The following is a 16821-nucleotide window of genomic DNA, read 5'->3' as shown; positions in this document are numbered from 1 at the left end:
CTCCTATCCCATGACTTTTTAGTCAGGGCAAGGCCCATGTAGGCCGCGCGCGCATGTTTTAAAATCTACCCCAATGTGTGACATGGCAACTCAACATTATTCTGTAAATCTACACCTTTCAACATTATGTAAACAGAAGAACCATTAGTGACTGCTTATTAAATCACAAATAAAACTTACAGCAATAGTATAATCAAAATATTCAATTCTTTAAACAATGCAGTCAGATATTTCATTTAATTTCATTTCTCAGGAGAGGAAAGAAAGGTTCTCCTGACACAGCCACTCTCAGATTGGATCTAAAATAGTTTGGGCACAGCAGTGCTGTGCGAGCACCATGTTAAGCCTGTGCTGGCAGCTCTCTGAAAACACCCCCTTTGGGTATAAATACAGCATTCTGTTTCGTGAAAGAAATATTCCATTAAAAATCACAGGCCAGCAGATTCTTTAAAATAAAATAAAATAGGACATATGGTCACGATCAAAGTGCACATCTTTTTACAACATGTTTAAGCCTGAAAAAATAAAACATCTTTTTGGGAGGGGAAAAGTAAAAGAAATGTGTCACAATCATATGGGTCAGCATGGGGAGGGTAATTTTCAAAACATCTACCAACGAAAATGGACAAAAGTACACTGACATTGCACCAATTTTCAAAATTGAATTTACTCGCTTAACTCCACTATGAAAGTTACCCAAATCTACCCCGTGCAAGATACACCTGCTGTTTGGCATGCACAGATTTTTCCTGAAAATGCATGTGCATACTGCCAGATTTTATAAAGTCTTGAGCGTAAATTCAAACCCCTCCCAGCTTCACCCCAAGAAGCTCCTTCACTCATCTTGGGTAAACTTCCATGCGAACGTAACATATGCATTTAAGTTTACCCACATAGCAATCGAACAATTTTATCAAAGGTCACTTCTGCAAGCAAAATAGTGATTTAGGTACAGAAGTCCCTTTGCAAATTACTCCCAGGAAGAGCTAAGGAAAAGAAAAGAATATTTGGAAGCCTGATAAGTAATACTGCTGCTTTCCTAAATCATGTCGAGTTTGCTTTAACTCTCTACATCTCTTTTTGCTTTGATTTGCTTCTGAAGCCATTTTATTTCATAGACATGATGTTGATGCAGAAAAGGGTCTGATCAAACACTGGAGCAGTTAACAGATTGTCACACTTTTAAGTATTCATGCTAGCTTAGCACCATCTGACAAATCCAGTTCGAAAAGACATGTACAGTACAGGTGAAATCTGATGAACAAAGGGCATGCAGCAATAATTTAAATGGGATGGGGTTCTAGATGTCCTACCTATAGAAGTTGTGATATCTAATGGATGCCAACAAAGAGCAAAACTCAAACTACAGCAGGTCAAAGCAGAGGTGACCATATAGTTCCATATCAAGGTGGACAAGCTGAGCCAGAGCTGGTTTTACCCCATTGATTTTCTTAGGGAAATTAAGAGAAAATTGGAACTATAAGTGTATATACATAATGGGGCAAGCCCTGAATAGCCAAGCTTGTCACATGTTGAAATGGAGCTATATGGTCATCCTATTTCTACTAGAATAAAATGCAGTTTTAGGCAGGAGTAGGCAACTGTGGTCTTCAAAAGCCCCTAACTGGTCAGGTGTTCAGGTTAACCCTAATGAATATGCATAAAATAGATCTGCATACAATTGAGGCAGTGTGCATGCATATTCCTTAGGGGTATTTTGGAAACCTGACCGGTTAGGGACCCTCAAGGAGCAGCCCTGCCCAACTTAATGGAAAAAGTACTCTTTAATGTTATCTACCTTTGATGACCTGTTTTACCTGGGGAAGCTGTGAACGAGGTCAAACACCATCATGTCTGTTGTGTTGACAAACTTGCACTGGACGGGCAAGAATTCTCCATCTGCTGAACACTGTGGGGGCGTCTTTTCCCCAACACCATGGAGAATGCGTCGATCTCGAATCTCACAGTTTCCTGGACCTAACAACAAGCAAAATGAAATGATAGAAATGCAAATGGTCTCTTACTTGCCACCAACTGGCTTTTTCATTTCCTTGTTGAGCTCAGTATTGGCAACGTCTGCCATGGGACATTTTCAAAGTCACCAACTATCCCTGTTTAAAGAAGTGCTACAAAAGAAGAAGCACTACCAGCACTTGATGAGAGGGAGCCCCAACCATTGTATACTGCCTACTGGTCACATATAGGGTATGTATGTGCCCGATTCCCAAGGGAGTGATGATTTTTGCCCTGGACGAGAAGTATTGTTGTGATGGCCAAGTTATCATGGGGTGGATTCAGGGGGAGTAAAAAAGAAAAATGGTGATGAGGGAGCCCTAGAGATAAAAGAAAAGATTCCTTTTTTTTCTGGTCAAAGAATTGCTATGTTAGTCTACTTGGATATGTGGAATTAAGGGTCAACAAACAAGTTGCTGCTGATACCATTTCATTGTATTTAATTAGTCCAATAAAAAGGTATCAACCACAGATTGCTTGTTGACCCTTAATTCCATGTATCCCCTCTGGTCAAAAATCAATATTTTTTTACATTTTAAGTCATGGACAGATAAAAGGAGGTTAAAATGTGTGTTGAAATAACCTCTGTTTTACACTTTCCTTTCCAACATGCTCCTCTTAACAAATTTCAGCTGCTAACACATCTTTCATGCAAACCTGACCTGGGTTTTCCTTTAGGTGAAGGGGCTAATTCCTTGCCTTTCATTCTGTCTGCCCCAGTACAGCTCCTCAGTTGGGAGAAAAAAAATATTCAAGGTGTTATATGTACTCTGATCTTCCATATGTCAATAAACAGAACTCCAGGATGAGTTCCAACATAAACGTTACTGAATTTCTTCTGCAATGGTAATCATCTGGCATTATGTACATTTGTATCTTGTCACATCCATTTGACAGAAATAAAATTGTATCAGATCTGTATCTGCATTCCCTCGACTTCACTGGGTCCCCTCTGTTCTCTTCTAGACCCTTAGGGCTATCCCTGGGCATTGTAAAAGGATCTTCTTTAATTGTCTGAGGATTCCTTTTCCATAGCTGAGATCCAGTGTTTGATCTTTCAATTTCTTCCTCTCTCCTCTCCTCTTCATATCAGGTTGGCATCTTCTTTCTATCTCCCTCTGGGCAAGCACAAGATTGATAACTTTTCTCCTTCAGTTCTCTACCCCACCAGTATGGTACTGGATAGGTAACTAACCACCCCCTTCTACCAAGATATGCCAAGTGGGCAATTGAGTTTCTTTGGCTGAGCCACACAGGAGTGGCTATTCAGATACCAAAAAGCTCTGAGAAACCTCCAGCCACCAAAGTAAAACTCCTTATGTCTGTCTCATAAGAGGCAAGGCCTTAGAGGAACAGAGTCTTTACACCAGCTCTTAGGTGGCCTCTGCCCTTCCTCCTGGAAGGGAAGAGTAGAACAAAGCTTTCCTCTCAAAACCAAAAATCACAAGAAGAGAGAAATTAGCTCACCAGCTACAGGGAGAGAAAGTGATAGCAGATCTCTCACTCAGGGCCTAGGCTCCTCACCAGAGTTTTGGGCCTACAGAGTGCAGACTATCTGCAGTGCAAGATAATCAGTGTACTGTTTTTGTAACTTCTAACTACAAAGTCCACACTACCCATTAGAGTTCATTCACTGATATGGAATCTGGATTTGGCTATTGCAGCAGCCTCCAAGGAGGGTGCTGTGGCAAAGACTGCACGTTCCTCTGATCTACACTGCACTGCATGACCTTGTGGACTAGGCCAACTCCTTAGCAGGGATCCCAGTTGGACCTTACATACAGGAAATTCATAGATGTAAAGAAAAGATTCATGCCTTCAGGTTTAGCATTAACATGGCAGGTCAGTCAAAACCAGAGACTAGGGAAAAATTTTGTCTTCCACACCAAATTCCATGAAGATTTGCACATTCATTCTGTGAAAATATTTTTGGGTTATTAATACAATGATTGCATCCCTTCAATAGCTGATTTACAAGGATGTTGTATGAAGTTGCTCCCCTAAAGTCTTGGTGCATGACAATGACCCAGGGCAGTTTGCTCTCCACGGTTTTGGCCGTGATGGCTAAATAAAGGACCTGTTACACCGTTAACTGGGTTTATTGGTGTCACTTGTTCTTAGCGCGTGCAATGAAGCGTTGCGCTGTGCGTCAGTTTCGTTGGTTGCTCCTGCACCACTGGGCTATGCTGGTTCTGTACTCCTGATGCCGCAGCAGCTCAAGGACCAGGGGACAGAATACAAAGTTGGAATAAGAGAGACAAGAAGAAATATGAGGAAAGACTACTGTTGTGGACAAAGAGGAGATGCTTGGCATTGTCTACCAACAGAAGCGGGAGTAACTAAACAGTGACAGATGTTAATCCTAGGTGAGATAGGTACAGGAGACAGATGACTGGAGATGGAGACAGGTCTCAATGGTGGTAGGAGCAGGGCCAGCTCTAGAATAACTGGCACCCTGCTTGAAAACTGAAATTGGCCCATCTTCCCCCCACAAAAACAGCAAATAGTATTTATTTATTTATTTATTATCTGAGCATGAACAAAATATATTCAGGATAAACATCAAGAACAGAAAATAAAGCTTGCTGAAATCATAAAAGAAATAACACTTTTTATGGAAGAAGTGGAAGATTAAAAGACAACAACATTACAAACTATAATATCAGACAAGCATGCAAGTGAAATTTAAGAATAAAATAATTTACAGTCCTACAACCCCGCAAAAAAAAGAGTGACAGGGGCTTGGTGGATCCCACTGCCCTCTCTTTCCATCTGCCTTCAAATTCTCTCTCTTCCCCTCTTGCTTCTATCTCTCTCTCTCTCTCCTCTGCCCTCACCCTTCCCCTCACCCTTTCCTTGCCCCCACCTCTCTCGCTCTTCCAAACTGTCTACCTAGTACCATTATCCCCTGACCCCCCTCTTCCCCAACCTCCCCCTAGTTTGCAGCAGTAATTTCCATCCCCCAACATCTGCCAGGCTGCAAATACTTCTCTGACCCTCTATCCCCCGCCTCCTTGCCAGCAGGATGTTAGAATAGTCTTGGTGATTTCTCCTTTCTGGAGTCCCTCCTCCTACCTGTAACCCAAGACTCTCTGGCAGGGAAGCCCCTATTCCTGCTTCGGCTTTGCCATGTCAACGGCTCTTCCGTGTAGGCTGCAACCCTTCCTGAAGGGCACTCATTCCTGGCTACATCCATTTTCTGCTGCAGAGGCGGTTCTCATGCAGGCTCCAGTGCTTCCTCGGGCCTCTTCCTGGCTGGTTCATTGGTGATTTCAGCCCTGGTAAGGGCACAGAACAGCTCCACCTTCTGCATGAGGCTCCCGCATTCTTCAGCAGACTGCACAGCTGCTTCCCACTTCCTTGTACGGGCTGCTGGTTGCAGCCTGTCGCCTGAAGATGTTGGAAGGGTGCCAGCAGGGAATGGGGAACCGTTATGGTGGCGCTCCCTTGGACATCCGCACAGTTCACATCCCCCAAAAAAGCTAGCGCTAAATGATCAAATAAGGTCTCAATAGGGCAGATCGTGCAGGCTAAGAGGTCTTTATCTCTCAACAACTAATATATTGCTATATAGAGAGAGGTCCATATTCAAAAGCATTTAGCCGGCTAACTCAGAAATTAGCCAGCTAAATGAACATTTGGATACATATCTGGCTAAACTTTATCTATCTGATACGGTAGGTGGCTAGAATTTAGCTGGCTAAGTTAAGGGCATTCCGAGGAATTGAGTTAGCCTGCTAAGTTAACCGGCTAACTCCAATATTCAGAGTTAGCAGTTAACTTAGCCAGCTAAGTCAGGTCAGGCCAAAGAACTGTCCTAAAGTTAGGAAGTTATAATTAGCTGGCTAACTTTAAGATAGCTGGTTATATTCAATAGTGTGTTTTCGCTATAAAATATACCTCCAAATTTAGCTCGATAACTTTATCCAGCTAACTTTGGTAGCCTGACTGTGTCTGAATATGGATCTCAAGATCTTTAGCATATTTCAACTAGTTTAAAACAGAGGGAACACATTTTACTAAAAGCTACTTACATTGCATTAACTTTCCTTTCTGTCGTGTTCCATAGATCTCCATCCCCTCCGAATCAGCACACCAGAACTGCCCAAGTACCAGGTCGCACTGCACTGGCTCATACTCTCCTGATTCACTGCACTGGGGTATGTATGAGGTGCTGGTACGATTTATGTAGCCACTCACCAGGATCCGCTGCTTCTGCAGCTGGCAAAAGGATAAGCCTACAATGCAATACAAAAATGAAACTAGTGTTTTAAAAAAGTCAAAAGCAAAAATAAATTTACTCATGCAGAAATATTCATAGAGTTGAGGGTGGAATCCATAGGCACTGAGGCATGGAGGCAGCAAGAGTATCTACTGGGTGAGGAGGTGATCAGTTGAGCTGGGGTTAAAGACAGCAGAGACTGGAGATAGCGATAGAGATGGTCATCCAACTTTATAATTCAAAGTCTTCCAGATTTATGTGGTGAATTGTTTGTCTTTGATTGGCACAGAAAAGCACAGCAGGAAATACAGGAGAGACCTTTCTTTGCACGATAGCAAAGCCAAATTGTGACTGAAACCCAAGGAAGCTTTACTGAACAAGTTCTGAAGCCATGGGTAACCCACAAATGCAACGTCATACACTTCATCATCCAGATCCAAAAGATCTATGGAGATAAGAATGTAATGTAGTACTCCTTGGATACCTATGAAGGTGTGGCCTTGTAGAAGGGCTAGGCATTTAGAGAAGGCGAGAGGAACATACCATCTATAGCTCAGCACCCCCATATGGGGCTGCTTCAGTGGTTGTTTCCTATGTCTGTATAAGACAGAGACCCCTAGAGGAGTTGTCGATTTTTGTGTTGAAAGTCTGAGAAGAGGGTTCCTTTTTAGTTCCCTCTTAACTTCAGAAATCCTAGGCTCGTAGGCCCAATTCAGTGGTACATGGAGATTTGAAATATTTTCTGATTGATTTTTAACTTTTGATGTTAGAGAACCTTTAATTTGGATTTTCAGTTGAAAGGAAGTTTTCCCACCCTTCTGGTTCTCTCATACCCACAATGCAATAATCCTGGAGAAGGGGAGGATATTCATCCAGTATTCAGAGGAAGCACATCAAGCAGGAGAGAGAAGTGGCACCCAAAACCCATCCAGTATACAGTACATCAGAGAGTCAAGGATGAACCTAACTGGTACAAAAGAGAAACAAAGGAAATGATCCTACAAGAACTACAGCATTATTCAGTGCTCTAAAGAACTCTAAATTGGAAGGAATATTTGTTGTACAGACTCCTGATAGTCCCTAAATTCCAGCTGGAATAGCTGATGGAGGCCCTACATTTCAAAGTGGAATAAGGGGGATCCCAGTAACAGAGAGGGGTGACCACACAGTTTCTGATTCAAGTTATTTATTTCAGGCTGTGGATATATCAAAGGAAAAGTGTATTCTGTGTCAGTAAAGTACCCCTCTGGTTGGTCCCTGGAGAATATTCTCACCCACTCCACCAACAAGGAACCCACTAAATGGGGCTTGAAGACTGGGTGGTGACTGTGTATATAACTTAGTCTGAATAGTTTTTGTGATTGACCCTGTGAATCTTAAAGTATTTCCAAGTTCAGGGTTACAATAAGAACATAAGAAATGTCATGCAGAGTCAGATCGAGATCTGTTGAGCCCAGCAGCCTGTCTCCAACAATGGCGACACCAGATCACAAGTACCTGGCAGATCCCAAAAAGTAGATCTGTTTCTTGTTATTCATCCCTAGGCATAGCCATAGCTTTCTTTAGTCTACCTGGCTCATAATGTCTTATGGATTTTTTTCCTCCAAGAACTTGTCAAACCTCTTTTAAAACCTTCTCTTTTTCCCATCATCTGTTGCCACAGATGATGGGAAAAATTCACAGGCAACAACTGGAGGAACAAGACCAACAACAGTTATCTGGATGCCGTGTGTATGCACGTCTAGCTCTCCCTCTCTCTATGTATATGAATATATGTAACCACACCCACCTAAAGCTGGTAGTGTGGCTAAGCCTCTGGAGCCTCCTGCCCTGACACAGTTATGTCAATTCATTTCTCTCTTTTTTTTTTAGACTTAGCAATTTCCTCCTGCTCTATAATTCCCAGCCAAGTCATGAGCCTTCATTCAAAACCACTCAGGGATTTTTCTTCTCTGCTTTTGAATCCCCCTCTCAATCCCCCCCACATCAACATACCTAGTCTGATCACTTCAGCGATGGTCCTGGGCCAGGAAGCTATTAGGGATGTACATTCCTTGGGCTATTTGTTTTATTCGTTTCATGGCTCAGCGCAAACCTCACAGGTGTATGGTACACACATATCTTGTTAATAAAATAGGCACGTATCATCCGTTCTTATGTGCATACCATACATCCGCGAGGTACGTGTGGACTCATGAAACGAATGGAATGAATGGCCCAACGAATGCACATCCCTAGAAGTTATGCACCAGCGCTCCTTCCGGAACCCTATAATCATCGACCCTGAATCCAGCCACTGGGAGTTACCCTGAGAATGCTGCCTCTGAAGCATTTTCAGCCAATCTGGGGGAGTAGAAAATCCAACTCAGGGATCAAACCTGGGACCTTCCAGATGGCGGTGTTCCGCCATTGAGCCTTCCCTGTGTCTGTTAATTTCCAAAAGCTCCTGAACACTGCTCCGTTGTGATGGGTCCTTGTGAATCTCTGCCCCCTTCTCTCCTTTAGTTTTAATTTTTGGAAGAGATTGGGGTTTCAGTGCTTCCTTATCTCTTCTTTTGGCCATGCCAGTTCTCTCTATGTCACCCTGCCTGTTCTGCAGTAGCTGGTGTGCCACACAACATTTTGGTTAATGTAAATATGCCTTGGTCTTGTTATTTTTAAATGTTGTATTCGGCTGGGAACACATATTTGAATGGGCCGATTATAAATACATTTAAATGAAATAAATAAATAAATATAGTGCAGTGTTTCTCAAGCTGGTCCTGGAATACCCCCTCGCTTTTAGGATATCCACAGCAAATAAGTATATCATAGATTTGCATGCAATGGAGGCAGGGTATGCAAATATATCTCATGCATATTCATTATGGATATCCTGAAAACCAGACTGGCTAGGGGTTACTCGAGGACCGGTTTGAGAAACTCCAATCTGATGCATCAGGCAGCAAACCCTGACATGGCATACCATCAACTTCCTGCTGGCATGCCACTCTACTCACATGATGTCAGCAGCGTAAGTATTCCGAAATGAATAGGCTGATCATCTTGATATCGCAATACATGAGATTAGCACAGCTAGTCCCCATTTTTTGAAAATGCTCACAGCACTGACATTCTGTGGGCAGAAGCAGGATCGGGAGAAAGGGGAAACCAGGCAGCAAGACCGGAGCCGGAACACCATCAAGGAACTTGCATACCATCAGGGATGACCCACTTATCCCAGATACCATTGGCATGTCAACATCCTTTATGGGGATGTTGCTGTTTTTTGGCATGTGGCCCCCCCAAAAAAAAAAAAAAAAACCTCTTGATAATCCTTAATCTAGTGCAAAGCTTCCAAAACTTATTCTGATGACCACACAGTCAAGATAGGAAAATTGGTTCTTACCTGCTAATTTTTGTTCCTGTAATACCACAGATCAGTCCAGACAAGTGTGTTTTGCATTCCTACCAGCAGATGGAGGCAGAGAACAAAATCTTTGAGGCACTGCTACATATCTGAGAGTGCTACCTGCAATCCCTCTGTACTGACCTGTACCAAAGCCCCTGAGTGGGCACCTTCCCCTTTTACAGGGCGAACAGGTAACTCAGGGTTGGAACCCCCTAAACTGGAGCCTCTCCTGCTTCCAGAAAAACACAGATAATAATCACTTAACTTCAACATCTCAACTTATTTACAGTCTGCAAGTTTCTGATATAAGCTTTCCAAAACTTCCAGGAAATTCAATCTTTCGGTAGTATTACAGGAAAGAAAATTAGCAGGTAAGAACCAATTTTCCTTTCCAGTACATACCCAGATCAGTCCAGACAAGTGGGATGTACCCAACACCCCTAGACTTGGTGGGAACCCAAAAGACCCTCACGCAGAACACTCTCATCAAAGGTCACATCTTCCTGCACCTGAACATCCAATCAGTAATGCTTTTGGTGAAAGTATGCAGCGAGGACCACACCACGGCTCTGCATATCTCCTGAGGAGACACTAACTGACACTCTGCCCAGGAGGCTGCTTGTGTCCTAGTAGAATGCGCTCGCAGACCTGCTGGAATTTCACGTCCATTACAAATATAAGCGGAGCAAATGGTATCCTTCAGTCAATGAGAAATTGTAGCTTTAGAAGCTTTATCTCCCTTCTTTGCACCACCGAACAACACAAAAAGATGATCCGACAGCCAAAAACTATTAGTGACTTTAAGATACCACAACAGAGTCCGTGTACATCCAAACGTTGAAGCTTCCTTTCCTGTGGTGACTCCCTAGACCACTCTGGAAAGGTCAGAAGTTCCACTGTCTAATTCATAGGAAAGGAGGAAAACACCTTTGGTAAAAAGGATGGGACCGTTCGCAGCATTACCCTGTCATTAGAAATACCCAAAAAAGGGGTCCCTGCAGGACAGAGCTTGAAGCTCTGAAATCTCTCTGGCTGAACATATGGTTATCAGAAACACTGCCTTCAAAGACAGGTTCTTCAATGATGCTCCCCATAAGGGCTCAAATGGAGACTCATAGAGCACTCATAGCACTACGATGATATTTAATCTGGACATAACTTCTGTACTGGAGGTTGCAAATGCTTGACTCCCTTCAGGAATTGAAATACATCAGGATGAGTGGCCAAAGACCTCTACCACAACTTGCCCCTAGAGGTAACCCAAGGCTAAAACCTGAACAGAGTGAACTATAGGATAGCCCCTTTGACAAAACCTGCCGTAAAAAAGCCAAGATGTGAGGAATGTCCACAATTAGGGGGTCCAGCTGCTGCTGCAAATACCAAGTTTCAAACACCTTCTAGACCCTGACATATGCCAGAGAAGTAGAAGGCCTTCTAGCCTGGAGCAATGTGAAAATAATTGCCTCAGAATACCTGGTGCAACCTCTTCCTCTCAAAAGCCAAGCCGCGAGATAAAAGTAATCCTCCTGATCCAAAAGTATGGGTCCTTTTCAAAGCAACCCTGGCAGATGAGTCAATCTTAGAAGGCCCATCTATCGCGAGATACAGCAGATCTGCAAACCACGGCCAACGCAGCCACTCCGGCATCACCAGCACCACCTTTCCTGGATGCATCTCAATGCACCGCAAGACTCATACAACAAGTAGCCAAGGAGAAAACACGTATCATATTTTTCACTCCATAAGACGCACTTTTTTTTCCCCAAAAGAGGGGGGAAATGTCTGTGCGTCTAATGAAGCGAATATAAAAAAAATGTAATTAACTACAACCCCCCACCCTCCTGACCCCCCCCCCCCCAAGACTTGCCAAAAGTCCCTGGTGGTCCAGCGGGGAACCTGGGAGTGATCTCCCCCTCTCGGGCATTTGTCTGCCAGCAATCAAAATGGCGCCAGTGGCCCTTTATCCTTACCATTTTCAGGGGCTACCGATGCCATTGGTTGGCCCCTGTCACATGGTAGGAGCAATGGATGGTCCATGCCATATTTAAAGATGGTGCCGGCCATCCTACTATGCGACAGGGGCCGACCAATGGCACCGGTAGCCCCTGTCACATAGTAAGGGCAAAGGGCCACTGGCGCCATTTTGGTTACTGGCAGCTGAATGCCCAAAAGGGGGAGATCACTCCCAGGACCCCCGCTGGACCACCAGAGACTTTTGGCAAGTCTTGTGGGGGGGGGGTGGTCAGGAGGGAGGGTTGTAGTTAATTCAATTTGAAGGGTTAGGGTGGGGTTTTTGTTTTGTTTTGTGTTTTTTCACGAAATAGCACGATAAAAGTTTTCCGATCCAGGGAGTGGACCGAAATGGCCTTCCCCAGACCCGAAAATGAAACGGAGACAAAAAAAATTGTATGCACACCCCTAATTTTAATGCCGGAAACGGACGCTCCATAAGACGCACAGATGCCCGGGAACAGTGCCAGTTTAGCACACCATTTTCCCCCTCTGAACCCTAGGTGTGTCTTATGGTCAGGTGCGTCTTATGGAGCAAAAAATACGGTATATCAAGACTCCTGTTGGCCACAGGCACACTAGAGCATCTAGCCCCACCGACCCGACTTCCCATCTGAGACTGAAAAATCTTACCGCCTTGGTGTTGGCACACGTTGCCATGAGATCCAACTGAGGAACACCCCTCCTGGCACAAACGCAATCCCAGGCCTCCAGGAACAACTCCCATTCCCCCAGATCTAGCTGCTGCCTGCTGAGGAAATCTGCTTGCACATTGTCTACTCCTGTGTCGTGAGATGCCATTATTCCCTCAAGGTTCCAGCCAAACAAACAATTTCTGAGCCTCCACATCTACAGCGTCTCCTCATCCCTCCTTGATGATTGATGTATGCCACTTTGTTACATTGACCAAGAAAATTCTCACCATCTGACCTCTGGCCCAGGGCAGAAATGCCTCCAGGGCCCTGCGGACAGCCCTTTTCTCCAGGCAACTGATGGACCAGGCCATCTCCGCTGTTGCCCCGGCATACCACCCCCCCCCCCCTCAACCACCCAGTCTGGTGCTTCCAGATACACTTCCTTTTCCAAGTTGTGGCAAGAGAGCCACCATGAGAGACTGGACCTGGATTCTCCTCAAAGAGGTAAAGGCATGTGATACTCCTCTGTCAATAGATTCCACCTGGACAAGAGTGGTTGCATGTGAGCAAACGCCCACGGAACCAAGTCCAACGTGGAAGCCATAGAGTCCAGGAGCTGCAAATAATCCAAGACTTTGGGCACAGGCAGATGTAGCAGGTGCATCACCTGTGCCTGCAACTTCATTAATCTGTCTGTGGTCTGGAACACCCTGCCTCTCTGGGTATCAAATCGCACGCCCAGATAATTCAATGACTAGGCTGTAACCAGATGACGCTTCACCAAATTTATCACCCAACCCAATGAACTCAACCTGTCCATAACCCGCTGGATGGATTGATCGCATTCCTTCATCTTTGCCCAAATGAGCCAGTCATCCAGATATGCATGGACCAAATTCTCCTCTCATCTTAAGACTGCCGCTACTACTACCATCACCTTCGTGAAGGTTCAGGGCACCATGGCCAAACCGAAAGGGAGAGCCCGGAACTGAAAATGCTGTACCAGCAACTTGAACCGTAGAAACAGCTGATGGTCCACCCGAATGGGAATATGGAGGTAAGCCTCTGTTAGGTCTAACAACACCAGGAACTCTCCTCTGCAGACTTGCTGCTATAACTGTGCGCAACATCTCCATGTGAAAACACGGGACCCGCAAGGCACCTTTTGCAGATCTAGAATGGGGCAGAAGATGCCCTCCTTTTTGGGGACACAGCAGGACTGGAATAATTGCATTTAAGCTTAGTAATCTCTGCAGAGTATCCCTTTCTGCTTCCCGCTTGCTTCGAGATGAGCAGTGGGACTCTAGAAAGGCATCCCTGATGGGGTGAGAAAATTCTAATGCATAGTCGTCTTTACACCTCCAGAACCCACTGGTCCAAGGTGATCTTGGTCCATTCCTCGTAAAAGCAGGATAACCTTCCCCCTACCACTTTCATGGAGGAATGGACGTCCTTGGCTTCATTGTGCCGACTTTCCTCCTCTGGTCCCCTGACTGGCGAAATCCCTGGAGGATCTGCAGGCACCCTGAAAGGGCTGCTGCCATCCCAAAGACTGCTTCAGTCCTGAAACAGAGGAAATCTTGCCTAAAAGGAACCATCGCATATCCCAAAACTGGAAACGAGAAGGGAAAACCTTCTTGCTGCCCTTTTTATCTTTAGGCGACCTATTCCCTTTTGACTCCACCATCAACTGATCCAAATCTTCCCCGAACAGGAGCTTCCCATTAAAGGGGAGATTACACAACTAGAATTTGGACCACATGTCAGCTGACCAGTTGTGCATCCATAAAAGCCTGCGAGCTGCCACCACCGAGACTATGCTCCTGGCTGAAGTACACACCAAGTCATACAGCGCACCTGCCACATAAGCCACTCCAGCTTCCAAACTCACTGACTGCATGGACTGATCACACTGGCTGAAGTCTGTTCTTGGGATTTCTGAACCCAGCACAATTAGGCCCTCTGCATCATGCTGCCACAGATCACCTCATGGGGGCTCGGCAGAAACGTCAAACATCTGCTTCAACTGTATCTCTAATTTGCGATACTGCACATTCTTCAGGGCGGCCTTGGTAACGGCGGAAATTGAAGCTTCCACTTTCAGAAGCCTTGGCAGATACAGGGTCTCCTCCATCAACAGGCAAAACTTCGCCATTGCCCTACTGACCTTCAAGTCTGCCTCCAGGAAGGGTCATTCCCAGTTTACCAGTTTTTGAATCTTTTTAGGCAGTGAGAATGTACTAGGAGGACATTGCAGCCCATCCAGGACCAGATTCACCCGTTCATTACCTGATTCTTCCTGAGCAACCTTAACCCCTAGCTCCTCCAGAGTCATCTTTATTAGCATCAGGATCAACATTCTGATCTGCATTCACATCCATATCTGAGTCCGCTTCATGAGGATTTGCTGGATCATCTTGCAGATCATCAGAGTTGTTCAAATCCCTGGAATCATTCTCAGTTCCTGCAGCGTGACCAAGCACAGGCACCTGAGTAGGTCCCCAGAGCTTCCTGAAGGGACCATCTTTGGCCTCTTGGAAGAGCAACATAGCTGCTGCTCTCTGGGAAGCTTCCCCCCTGCTCCATTCCTCGCCAGAAAGGCCTTATCCCGGAGAAGGACAAATTCTGGAGAGAACTCCTCCGGATGATCGGAACCCTGATCGTGCACGTTCCCTTATGACTCTCCTCTCCTGTCCTGATCCTCCGCTGTACCCTGTTCCACAGGAGAGAGAGAGGAGGAATGGAAACCCTGAACTCCCTGGAGGCCAAAGGCCTTTGGCTGCAATCCTCCACAAGCATGGCGTACCATTCATTCCCCCTAGGACAGTTGCTGCAGGCAAGACCTGGAGGCCCTCTTGTCACCAGCCGCTCCCAAGGAGATTCCCTCTTTCCCTGACGTGCAGCCAGTATACAGGGAACGCACATTCTGCCTCCCAGACCAGAGACCGCATGCTTTAGAAGCCACCATGTACAGTTTCGGCACCATTGCCCATGCAGCAAAAGCGGTGGCGCTACAAAAGAAAACCTGCCTGAATGCACCAAACAGAAAAAGCAGGCCGCACACATGGACCACTGAACCGTATGGCCGCACAAGCCTGACATACACGTGGCAAACCTTTTCCACATATCTGGCTCCTCCGGCGGTAAGAAAAAATGGGCTCCTATTTCCCTCCTTGCTCTCAGCGCTGAGAGCTCCTGCCACCAAAAGTGCCCCAGAGAGTGATGTCCCCCTCTCGGGCCATTGGCTGCCACTAATCAACATGGTGCCGATGGCCCTTTGCCCTTACCATGTGACAGGGGCTATCAATGCCATTGGCTGGCCCCTGTCATATGGTAGGAACAATGGATGGCCTGCGTCATTTTGTTTACTGGCAGCCGACGGGCCGAGAGAGAATGGGAACAAAATGGCACCGATAGCCCCTGTTACATGGTAAGGGCAAAGGGCCACCGGCACCATTTTGTTTATTGGCAGTTGATGGCCTGAGAGCGGGAGATCGCTCCCGGGACCCCGGTTGAACCACCAGGGACTTTAGGCAAGTTTTGTGGGGATCAGGGGGATAGAGAGTGGTAAATAATTAAATCTGAAGGATCGGGGTGGGGGGGTTTGGATCGAGACAGCTGAAAAAAAAAAACGGTCAGAACCGCGGGAAACAAAATTTCCCGCGGTTCTACAAAATCAAAACCGGAAACGATTACCGGTACGATGCACATCTCTACTTTCGGATATGTAGCAGTGCCTCAAACATTTTGTTCTCTGCTTCCATCTGCTGGTAGGGATGCAAAACCCTCTTGTCTGGACTGATCTGAGTATGAACAGGAACTCCACAATGAATATGCATGAGATTGATTTGCACCACATATTGGGCCTCCAGTGTATGCAAATCTATCTCATGCATATTCATTGTGAATATTCTGAAAATCAGGATCATTGGGACAGGTTTGGGAAGCTCTGATTTAGTGCATCACCCTACATAGAGGCATAGTCCACAATATCTAAACTATCCCAGACAGATGTTTTTCTAATGTGATTCTTGGTTTGCTTTAATGAATTCTGTATGCTACAGGGGTCCTGGTCACTAGAAATTTGGATTTGGAGAAATTTAAAGGATGTCATTTAACCTCTACTTTTAAGTTTATAGGTGAGGTTATAGAAAAGACTGGTTTATTTCTTTAAGAGAGTGTTTAGAGGGAGAACCACGGGGGAGCTTCCTTGGGTCAGTATGAGTCGATGTTCAGAGCAGGAATGTACCATTTTAGTTGGGGCTAGAAGCTGGAGTGAAGTCCAGGGTGGAGGGAATCTCTCTGTCCTTCCCTACTGCCAACTGGCCAGAGTCTGGCAAGGCCATGGCTCCAGGATTTCAGTACTAGACTCCAAAGCAGTGTCGCAAGCCACCTAGGAAGAATCATGGGCTATCAAATTATTTGGGACCAGCTTCCTTAGCAGGGAAGGTATGAGGATTGTGAGTACTGAATGTTATCTCTTTTGAAGATGAAGGATGAACTCTTTGGCTGTTGAAACAGAGGAAGAGAAGTATAGGGGTCATTGTGTG

General features: G+C 45.3%; 1 protein-coding gene across 1 annotated transcript in view; it reads right to left on the bottom strand.

Moving 5' to 3' along the window:
• TG (thyroglobulin) overlaps positions 1-16821 on the bottom strand; it is a 422996-nt gene that overhangs the window by 382288 nt on the left and 23887 nt on the right. The window contains exons 5-6 of the mRNA XM_029587208.1: positions 6048-6251; positions 1818-1977 (exon numbers count right to left, since the gene is read on the bottom strand). Coding sequence (XP_029443068.1) covers positions 1818-1977; positions 6048-6251 — 364 coding nt within the window. The remainder of the gene's footprint in view (positions 1-1817; positions 1978-6047; positions 6252-16821) is intronic.

The sequence above is a fragment of the Rhinatrema bivittatum genome, chromosome 2, assembly GCF_901001135.1.
Source record: "Rhinatrema bivittatum chromosome 2, aRhiBiv1.1, whole genome shotgun sequence".
NCBI classification, from domain to species: domain Eukaryota; kingdom Metazoa; phylum Chordata; class Amphibia; order Gymnophiona; family Rhinatrematidae; genus Rhinatrema; species Rhinatrema bivittatum.
This window is presented reverse-complemented; position numbering and strand designations above follow the sequence as displayed.